General features: G+C 33.7%; 1 protein-coding gene across 1 annotated transcript; it reads left to right on the top strand.

Moving 5' to 3' along the window:
• Window positions 1-9,247: 9,247 nt before the first annotated feature.
• On the top strand, window positions 9,248-11,589 carry LOC133289509 (H/ACA ribonucleoprotein complex subunit 3-like protein). The gene is made up of 4 exons (XM_061487484.1): window positions 9,248-9,398; window positions 9,631-9,705; window positions 10,353-10,395; window positions 11,290-11,589. Exons 2-4 carry the CDS (start codon window positions 9,652-9,654, stop codon window positions 11,385-11,387), a joined length of 195 nt encoding a protein of 64 aa, XP_061343468.1. The 5' UTR covers window positions 9,248-9,398; window positions 9,631-9,651; the 3' UTR covers window positions 11,388-11,589.
• Window positions 11,590-11,928: the final 339 nt, after the last annotated feature.

The raw sequence follows: 11,928 nt of genomic DNA, 5'->3' as shown, positions 1-11,928 counted from the left end.
AACAGAAAGCATAAATCAAGCTAATCTATTTACATCAGGAAATCAGCTAAACTTAAGGAACAGAAAGCATAAATCAAGCTAATCTATTTACATCAGGAAATCAGCTAAAACTAAGGAACAGAAAGCATAAATCAAGCTAATCTATTTTAATATACAAGGTAACAAACCGTGATAGTTACAATCAGGATCCTAACAAATTAATGCTACTCTAATACTCCCCCTCAAGGTGGAGCATGGAGGGAGGAGATGCCCAACTTGGAAGTCAAAAAATCGAATTGTTTGGATCCAAGTGCTTTGGTCATAATATCTGCGGGTTGAGAACTAGTGGGGATATGTTGAGTAGAAATAGTCTTGCTGAGAAGATAGTCCCGAACAAAATGGCAATCTAACTCGATATGCTTGGTACGCTCATGGAACACTGGATTAGAAGCAATATGAATAGCAGACTGACTGTCACAAAACAGTTGCATAGGGGCTGCATGAGGAATATCAAGAGAGCTGAGAAAAGACTTTAACCAAATAAGCTCAGAAGTCGCAGCTGCCATGGCACGGTATTCAGCTTCAGCAGAGGAGCGGGATATTGTGTTTTGCTTCTTGGTTTTCCAAGAAATAGGAGAATGTCCAAGAGTAACAAAATAACCAGTGACTGATTTTCGAGTCAAGGGACAACTAGCCCAATCCGAATCACAATAGGCACGAAGAAGAAGATCACTGTCAGATCGAAGAAGGAGTCCTTGGCCAGGATTGGACTTAATGTACCGAAGAACACGAATAGCCACATCGTAATGTATCTGCATAGGATGCTGCAAAAACTGAGAAAGTGTGTGAACTGCATAACTAAGTTCTGGTCGTGTAATCGTGAGATATACAAGACGGCCAACAATACGTCTATAACGTTTAGGATCATCAAACGGAGGTCCTTCAGCAAGAGCAAGCTTGTGATTGGGATCCATAGGATAAGCAACCGGTTTACAACTTTGAAGTCCACATTCCTTAAGAATATCCAAAGCAAATTTGCGTTGAGTAAGAAACAAACCGGTCTTGCTTCGAGCAAATTCAATGCCAAGAAAATACTTGAGGGGACCAAGATCTTTGATTTTAAACCAGGTTTGTAAATGAGCTTTGACACGGTCACAGAGAGAAGGATCACTACCTGCCAACAAAATATCATCTACATAGACAAGTATAGCAACATAATGGGAACCAGTCGAGTAAGTGAACAACGTATAATCAGCACGAGACTGAACAAAGCCGAAACTGAGGAGAGAACTACGAAGCTTAGCAAACCAATTTCGTGGGGATTGCTTGAGACCATAAAGTGAACGTTGAAGCTTACAGGCGTGACCAGACTTGGTTTGGGAGAAACCGGGAGGAAAACGCATAAAGACTTCTTCATCCAAATCGCCATGGAGAAAGGCATTTTGAACATCCAGCTGAAAAATGCTCCATTTTCGAGCTACAGCTACAGATAAAAATGTACGCACACTTGTCATTTTAGCCACCGGTGCAAAAGTCTCAGTGTAATCTTCTCCTTCGATCTGATTGTTCCCAGCAATAACCAGACGCGCTTTATAGCGTTCAATGGTTCCATCAGAATTGTACTTGATGCGGTACACCCACTTACATGGAATAGCTTTCTTACCAGAAGGGAGAGGTTGAATTTGCCAAGTATGATTGGCTTCCAATGCATCAATTTCGGCTTGCATGGCTTTCTGCCAATGAGGATATTGCATAGCCTCTTTAAATGATTTGGGTTCCAGGTTACTATCCACGGCGGCAAGAAAAATCTGATGGTGCGAAGAAAATAATGCATTAGAAACATAATGATCAATGGAATATTGAATACCTGAGTCGATTGGAGAAGTGGAGAGACGAGGAAAGGGTGTAGTCATTGTGTTGCATACATAATCCTTTAAATGAGATGGGGGACGTCTGGCACGCTGTTCACGAATATCTGCCACAGATGCAGTGTTGGGTTCTGTCAACGGAACCGGTGAACCAGGGACATCCGTGGATGAAGTAATAGAACCCGGAACTGGGGAGGACGAACTCCCCCTGTCATCAAGCTCCGCTGTGGGAGTATCAATAGCAGTAACAGGTGCCACATCATAATCGGTGAAGACAGCTTGTGGTGACGGTACATGGACAGAAGGTGCAGATGAAGTTGCAGCCAATGGAAAAATAGTTTCATGAAATAAAACATCACGAGAAACAAATATTTCATGAGTGGAGATATCCATGACCTTCCATCCTTTTTTGTTGAAAGGGTAGCCAACAAACACACACTTACGGGAGCGAGGAGCGAACTTGTCATGTGGTTTGGGTAAAACAGTAGTGTAACATAAACTCCCAAAGACCCGTAAGTGATCATACTTTGGTGGAGTGCCATGCAAAACTTCATAGGGACACTGACCACCAAGGAGTGGAGTCGGTGTCCTGTTGATGAGGTGAGCAGCGGTCAAGATGCATTCTCCCCAAAGAGATATAGGTAAGTGACCATCAAAACGCAAAGCACGAGCCACGTTGAGGATGTGACGATGACGACGTTCAACGCGTCCATTTTGCTGTGGGGTGTAAGTGCATGATAATTGATGATGAATACCGTAGGATGAGAGAGCCTCTTGGACTACAGATGACAAAAATTCAGTCCCATTATCACTCTGAATTCGCTTAACAGATGCATCATATTGGGTGCGAACCAAGTGGAGAAACCGAAGTAAACATGTGGAAGTTTCAGTTTTATTGCGCATCAAAAAAATCCAAACATGTCTACTAAAATCATCGACTACAGTTAAAAAATAGCGGGCACCAGTTGTAGATGCCATATGATATGGCCCCCATATATCACAGTGAAGTAAATCAAAAGGATGTAAACAACGTTTATTATTAATAGGAAAAGGACTTCGTGGTTGTTTGGCTTTACAACAAACGTCACAAGGAGCCAAATTGTTTGCATTGGAAATAAAAGGTAACAAAGATAAATAACGGGAAGATGGATGTCCTAGACGACGATGCCATAGTGCTGCAGAATCTGACGTACTGGCAACATGAGCAGAAGCTGATGATGCACACAATATATACACCCCTTCTCGTTCAACACCCGTTCCAATCGTCCTCTTCTGCTTTAGGTCCTGTATCAAACAAACAGAATTAACAAACAATGCCAAGCAAGACTGGCGCAGAAGCTGAGATACAGAAATCAAATTACAAGCCAACGAAGGGACATAAAGAACATTGGAGAGATGAAGAGAAGAGCCCAAATTAATGCTGCCACATTGCGTAGCAATATCATGAACTCCATTCGGCAGTCCCACAGAACAAGGAGAAATAGAATGCACATTGGATAGATAGGAGAGTGTGCCCGTCATGTGTTGGGATGCACCACTGTCGATGATCCAAGATGGGTGTAAAATTTTACCCCTAAGTTTATCAACTGGAGGGGCAGAAGAGACAGCCAAGGACATGAGATGTTGTAGAACTTCTGGTGTAAAATCTGCCATGGAGATGGATGCTGATGACGGCTCAGAAGGAACCGAAGGCAGAGAAGTATGAGCAGCCCAATTTTCATAATTGGATTGTCCACGGAGGATGACCGTGGTGAGAACAGCACCAGGATTGTCGGATGGGTGCAGGTAAAAGGGTGACTTAGAATCAGAAACCTTGAAGGTTTTAGGTGCGGAAGTCATGATGAAAAAAAAAAAATGAAGGCTTGTTGATCGTCAAGCTCTTGATACCATAACAGAAGTTGCTGTCATTCGCAGCTAGATGATATATCAAATTGGGTCTATTATATAGACCAAGATTTACAATTGGTTACATCAGGAAATCAGCTAAACTTAAGGAACAGAAAGCATAAATCAAGCTAATCTATTTACATCAGGAAATCAGCTAAACTTAAGGAACAGAAAGCATAAATCAAGCTAATCTATTTACATCAGGAAATCAGCTAAAACTAAGGAACAGAAAGCATAAATCAAGCTAATCTATTTTAATATACAAGGTAACAAACCGTGATAGTTACAATCAGGATCCTAACAAATTAATGCTACTCTAATACATATACTATTTGCAAGAATTGGTAGAAATTGATTTTGAGTTTTCTTTTTGTTTTACAATGATTATGAAACTTATAATAGGCTTCTATATGAATTTGGAATTTCATGTTCAAAATTTCATACCTTGTGATATTTTAAGGAAAATTTTATTAGTTAAAATGAACCCCCCAAAAAATAAATTTCAAGGACCAAAAATCCCTGGGATTTTTCCAGAATAATTTTCAATAAAGCATGGAAGGATGATTAATTAGCGTCTTTGGCACATCCCAAGGCCTAATTAACAAACTAAGTGCTTCTTGCGTTCTCCAAATTATTCAATGTCTAAATTGTTCTTCCTGTGTCTACTCTCCACAGTTATTCAACGATTAATTTTATTTTCTAACGTCTAGAAAGTAGAAACCCATAATTGAATTGTATTGGTTTTAAGTTAAAAAAATAGTGTTTTTGAAACCTTGGTGAGGTAAAAGCTTGACAATTGATTTTACGTCTCCATTATAGGTTGACGTAGGGAAGTCAATAATTAATAATTGGGAAACCATTTTGTCTGAGGGTTCATATCTTCGTTGCACGTCAACAGCAAACGGTACCTGGTCGATATCCTTTTAAATAAGGTTTTATATTTTGACATTTCTTTTCCATAGTCCCCTTGTATGCATAAGACTAAGGACTCGTTTGGATGGACTTTTTTTTCTTCAAAAGCTGCTTTTTTTCAAGAAAAAAAGCACTTTTCATTTTTAATTCATTTGGATGTCTGCTTTTAAAAAAAGGAGAAGTCACAAAAAAAGTCAAAAACCTACTTTTTTTCAGAAGTTAAAAATTTTAACTTCTCAGAAAAGCAGAAGTCAAAAGCCAAATATTTTTTTTAAAAACTAAATATTTTTATAAAAATATAAATAGTTTTAACTTTTGTAAAAAGTACTTTTAAAATAAATAAGTGGTAAAAGTTACTTTTAAAAAAAGCTTAACCAAACGACCTCTAAGACATACGGGCTTCTTGCATACTCGTCCAGATTCGTGTAAAATTGATACAATTTTTATTTTGTACTGGAATTGATAAATCATAATATATATATATATATATATATATATATATATATATATATATATATATATATAGGTAGGATCATTTGACACTAGTGTCAAATTTTAAATTTGACACTTCATCTGAGAGCCATTAGATCAAAAAAGATCAATAGTGTCATATGCTTATAAATCAGAGCCATTGATCTTTTTTTATCTAACGACTATCAGATGAGGTATCAAATTTGAAATTTGACACTGGTGTCAAACGATCATATATATATATATATATATATATATATATATATATATATATATATATGAGGTAAGATGCTTTAACACAGTGTCAAATTTTAAATTTGACACATAATCTGAGAGCTGTTAGATAAAAAAAGATCACCAACTCTGATTTGTAAGCATGTGACAACATGTGACACCATTGATTTTTTTTATCTAATAGCTCTCAGATGAGGTGTCAAATTTGAAATTTGACACTGGTTTCAAAGTATCCTACCTCATATAGGGGTAGGATCCTTTGACACGGTGTTAAATTTAAAATTTGATACCTCATCTCTGAGCCGTTAGATCAAAAAAGATCAATGGTGTCACATGCTTACAAATCAGAGCCGTTGATCTTTTTTTATCTAATGGCTCTCAAATGATATGTCAAACTCTAAATTTGACTCGGGTGTCAAAGGATCCTATCCATTTTCTCTCTCTCTATATATATACACACACATATATATTAATTTTAAAAGACACAAATTTATGTTATTTTAAGTGAAATAATTGTATTTTCGTGGCTTTTTTTTTTTACCTTATCTCTCCTTCAAAATACTATCCTTTTCTCTCTCATCATAATTTTGAGAAGAAGAAAGAATATAAAAAAATTATGAAATATGCATTAAAACACAGTCGTTTCACTTAAAATGATATAGTTGTGTCCTTTAAAATGACAAATATTATTTGTGTATACATATATATATAGGGAAAAATATCTATCCTTTTAAAGGATATAAACTTATATCATTTTAAATTCTAACCGATGATTTCTATCCATCAACAGTTATAATCTATTGGGTCAAACTTAATGGGTCAAATTTATTATTAATTAATTAATAATTTTGATCCAATATATTATAACCGTTGATGGACGGAAATCAACGGTTAGGATCTAAAATGATATAAGTTTACATCCTTTAAAATGACAAATGTTATTCCCATGTATATATATACATATCGGAAATCATGCTCTCCGGTTGCAGGAGAGCAAAAAAATTTCCTGCACTAATTCGCTTTCCGTGCCAATTAATTTTTTATTTTTTAATATAAAATGTGGGACCCACATTTAATTTGTCTATACTTTTGTTCTCTCATGTTTTCATGCAACATAAGAAAACATGAATATATATAGGGAAAAGAGTATCTAATGTTACTTTAGATAATTTTGTCTGATGTTCATCAAAACGACATCGTTTTTGGGTTGAAAAATTAAAAAATTAGAAAGATAAAGACTATTATAACCTTGAAATAAATTAAAATTACAAAAATACCATGATTTCCGCTCCAAAACGACGTCGTTTCGATGAACATTAGATAAAGTTATCTAAAGTAACTTTAGAAAAAACAAACCCATATATATATGGGAAAATTGTTTGTCTTTTTAAATGACACAACTTACATCCTTTCACTCTCACAAAGAGATGAGACCCACACCTTTATTTTTTTGTCCACTCTCTCTCCTCCTTTATCTATTTCTTTCTCTCACTTAAAATGACACAACTTTACATACTTTAAAATGACACACACTTGACCCTATATATATATATATATATATATATATATATATATATATATATGGGATATGATCAACTTACACTAGGATAGGAATAATAAATCTTACACCAAATCTTAACCATTGATTTCCGTGCATCCAACGGTTGAGATTTTTTGGGAATTAAAAATTAATTAATGAGTGAGACCTAATAAATCTTAACCGTTAGATGCAGAAAATCAATGTTTAAGATTTGGTGTAAGACTTATTATTCTTACACCGGTGTAAGATGATCCTGCCTCATATATATATTTGGTAAAATCATTTCTACAGCAGCATTACGTACAGCAACGACAGGTGTATGGTTATGATTCATCACATTTAATGCTTTTATCTTTTGTATGGTTATGATTCTCCATATTTAAAATTTTCAAACATATATATAGCAAGTATTTGACTGTTGCACGTATAACAGCTGTAGAAATATAAATCCCTATATATTTATAGGGTTAGGATCATTTTACACTGGTGTAAGTTACACTCTCAATCTTGATCGTTGATCCTACTTATATCTAAGGACTCTAATTTTTTAGTAATTTGAGCCATTAGATACAAGTGGAACAATACTCAAAATTGAGTGTAAGACTTCTAACTCTTACACCGGTGTAAGAATATCCTGCCCCATATATATATATATATATATATATATATATATATATATATATATATATATATATATATATATATAGAGAGAGAGAGAGAGGAACAAGATCATTTAACACTAGATATTAACTGTTGGTTTTTCCCAATTTAACAAGCATAATTTATTTAGGATTTATAATTAATTAATTAATGTGACCTAATAAATTATAACCGTTAAATTAACAAAAATTGACGGTTAAAATCTGATGTCAAAGATCCTACCCACGTATGTGTTTAGGGAAAAGTGTTTGTCATTTTAAATGACAGAAAGTTATGTCATTTTAAGAGAGATACAGACACAAAAAATTTGAATTTTAAATTAAAAAAACCACCCACTTTCTCTCTCCCATGATTTCCGTTTTTCTGTGTCTATCTCTCTCCTAAAATGACACAACTTATGTCATTTAAAACGACAAACACCAAACCCATGTGTTTATGTGTCTATACAAGAACTAATTATTTATACTAAAATATTATATGAAGTATGTTTAAAAAATGGAGTTTGCATTCATCATTTAACATGACACAAAAATATTTCCTACACACACAACATTTTGTGGTGCCCACACTTTTTGAAGCAAAAAAAAAATCTACGACTCGCAAAACGAATCTCTATAACATTACACAATCATTTTTCCTACAACATAACTCTTATAAAACCCTTAAAAAATATGCATAAATCCGTACTTAAAATTTGGAGTTGACTTCGGTATCCTTTAAAAAATAAATACATACATAATAACTGTATTACTTTTTTAAAAATTATAGATCTTATGTCAAATATTATAAATTGAGTAATAAAAGCTACATATATACTCATAAAAGTCACCAATTTTATCACTCAATTTATAATTTTTATTATTTAATTTATAATTTAAACAAGGAAAATGATCATAAACCACCCTTATCACCTATTATCTTATATATATTTTTTTATCAATTACTCTTAGAACTACTTCAACGCAAAATCTTAAGTATTAGGTGTGGATCTTTTTAATGATTTATATTATTCTTAAACACACCCCCTCACATAAGAGCCCATTGAACTTGAAGTGTGAATATTACACAAATCCAATTTTCTTTTTTTAGGTTTATCTTGTGTTTATTTTAATTCCAGTTGAAAGTGGTTCCACTTGAAAATGAGGTGATGAGGATCGAACTCATAACCCTGTAATTACTGAAGCTTTGATACTATATAAAAAATAACTTCAACTCAAAACTTTTCAAGTAAGTGTTAATGTGACAAGATTTAACTGTTAATGTGACAAGATTTGGTAAAGCATCGGAACATATGCTTGGCTGCCATAAAAGTCTAGAACGCTACAATTGAAGCAATAAATGCTAGAGAGTTGAACTTTCAAGATATTATCAATTTCGTCTGGATGCTTCCTGAAGGAAGATAGACAATTTGGCTGAGAAAAGTCAATGTTTCAATCCAGAATTAATAGCTCGTTGGTTTGCAGTTGTGTGATAACGTGGAAGAAGTAGTAAGGGAAGGGTACACACAATTGTCTTGAAATGTTTTAGAGATTTGTTAGTTACTTATGTTGATAATAATTTAATTTGTAGTAGTTATTTGAGAATGGGTAATTTAAAATTAAACTTGGATGATGAAGCTTTTAATTTAGATTCAATCGTTAGGGCCTATATGAAATAACTCCAGTTAAGGGCCTGCTACGTATTGCCAATAATGGGCCATAGGGTGACCTAAAAGAAAAGCCCATAGGCTCATTGAGACAACTACATTAGAAAAAGATCACAAAACCTTAAACCCTTCTTTCACCCTTTGACGTTCCTCCTCTCCGACGCCGGTTTCTCTACCTCTGCTGCTGTTCTCTTTCAATCAGGTGTGCTTCTGATAACTGTTTAATGATTTATGTTTTCACCTTACGATTTCGACACGAGCTAGGTTTCTAATAGTTCTATTATGTATAACAACACCCAGTAATTACTTTGCTCATAATTTATACAATTTTTCTTTGAGTTTTTTCTTTTAACCCCTTTTTTTTGGGGGGGAATATTTGTTGTGTTATTTATATGGTGTGGTATGAATGATATTTTCTACTTCAATTTTTGCAGTGATAAGCTATCAGTGTGACCATGTATCTTCAGTTTTACATAAACGATAATGGTGACAAAGTCTACACCACTAAGGTAAGCTTTATGGAAATGGCTGAAAGTTTTATTTGCATTTTTTTTAAGGGTAAAGGATTTATCCGGTCAATGATATCTAAACGAAATCAAAGTATTTTTGTAATTTTAATATATTGCAGGTTTATATTAGTATTTATCATTATAATATTTTAATCTTATAATTCCAAAACGACGTCGTTTGGATATAACTTTATTTTCAGTTACGGGAGAAATGCTTTTTCCTTTTTTTAATAATCTCGTTCGCTTAATGTAGCAATATTAAATTTGGATCTTCTAAATTGAGGGGTGTACTTTAGAGGAAAAATTGCGGAATTATAACAATTGCTTGACAAATAAACAACTAAAATTGTGATAAAATACATGCGCATGTATAAAGAGCTTCAAAGTTGTTAAAATTCACTCTTGATTTTTCAACTTGTGACTATAATTTTGCACTTTTCCTTCTATAGTGCACCCCCACTTTAGAGAAGCCAAATCCAATCTTTCAGCTGTATAATTTAATTTTTTTATTTATTGCATCTAAAACTCCTAGTCATAAAACTGCATCTTGCATGGATGATCAGTAATAAGTAATAAATTGGGTGGTTCATTGGTAAATCAAACTTTATGTTTTAAAATTCCACTTCTGTTGCTTTTAACCTTTGCAGAAAGAGTCACCACTTGGGTTAGCTACACAATCTGCTCATCCAGGTATTTTGCTCAATTAACTACTGTTTTCTGACTTTTATCACTTATGCGGTCTCTTAAGTTGTTATACTTGCTTGTGAATGATAAATTTTTTTTCCTTTTGGTTTCTTCCTTTCTGATTTCTTTGTTGGTCCTAAAATACACCATGGTCTGTAGTATTGTTGAATGTTGATATTTTTTATTTGAGGGCTTGCTTGGTTATTCTTTTCTAGTGTCTACCTCTTTATATTTCTTTGGTACTTGGATTGAACCATCATTTTGTATTTTAACATACTTTTATCCTTGGAAAAGTGAAAGGAGGAACAAAAATGACACCATTAGACCTAGTAGGCCTAATCGTTTTGCCTGAACTGCTGAGTCAATTTGAGCATGCCATGCAAGCTTAATAACCTATTTTTCTTTTTTCGTCTATCTATGTCTTTATATTACAATCTTCAACTTGTTAGATTGCGAGAATATTACATTTTGGACGTGTATTGGAGGGACCAAGGGAAATCATTGGCTGAGAAACATCATCATTGTGGTTGATTACTTAAGATCTTAAATTACTTGAACTTGGTAACTTAGTTTACCTCTCTCTTGGTGATTATTCCACTACAAATGAGACAAAGGTGTGAGGCAAATTATGTTAACAAGAACACATATTTTGATTTTGTGAATTATGAGGCAATGGATACTTCCTATCTTCTTATTCTTCTTATTAATATTTATTATGAAGCTCTGTTTTTTGCACTCCCTTCATTCGTCATTGGTGAAATTGTCACTGCTTATTAAAGAACATTACACTTTCCCTGTTTGGACAATTCCTATAAATACATGTCAAATATTATGTAAAATTCATGCTCCATTTTCTATAGCTATTTGTGATTTTTAGTTCTTGGTTTTCCTGAACTGCAGCCCGGTTTTCACCTGATGACAAATATTCGAGGCAGAGAGTTCTTCTGAAGAAGCGTTTTGGATTGTTACCAACCCAGCAGGCACCTCTCAAGTATTGAGTGATATATAAGCTCTTAACTATGAAGTGTTTTTCATTCGGTGCTTAGCTGTGTTTTCTTATCTAGTGCTGGTGTTAAGTAATTGAGCCAGTTATGTTTGTTTTTTTTTTTTTCCTGAACTAATGGCGTCAAAATCTGGCTCGAATGTTGAAATGCACTTTGAGTTGATGTTTGCAGTTAATATATTCTTCTAAAGATATCCCAAAAATTTATTTGAACTCTTCTATTATTGTTTATCACAACATAAGAATGTCTTTGACAACTTTCAAAACCAGATTAAAATGTTACAAGATAAATCAATTACATAAGTCCATATAAAAATAAGCCTGTTCAGTAGTTTGGTTCAAAACTGGTTCTAATACGAAGAGTTCAAAAAAATAATAAAAAATACTGGTTAGAATCAGTTTAAAAATGCATATTTTTCAAAATTTATGTTAGTTTTCTATTAAAAAAAAAAACTGTATGAGAGGGTGACCTAAAAATAAACCCTAAAGTAATACAAATTAACTACCAAAAAAAAAAAAACTAATACAAATTAATT

The sequence above is a fragment of the Gastrolobium bilobum genome, unplaced genomic scaffold (assembly GCF_033153095.1).
Source record: "Gastrolobium bilobum isolate Gb01-03AN ecotype WA unplaced genomic scaffold, APGP_CSIRO_Gbil_v1 utg8959, whole genome shotgun sequence".
Taxonomy (NCBI): domain Eukaryota; kingdom Viridiplantae; phylum Streptophyta; class Magnoliopsida; order Fabales; family Fabaceae; genus Gastrolobium; species Gastrolobium bilobum.
The sequence above is the reverse complement of the archived record's forward strand: the minus strand, read 5'-3'. Positions and strand labels throughout refer to the sequence as shown.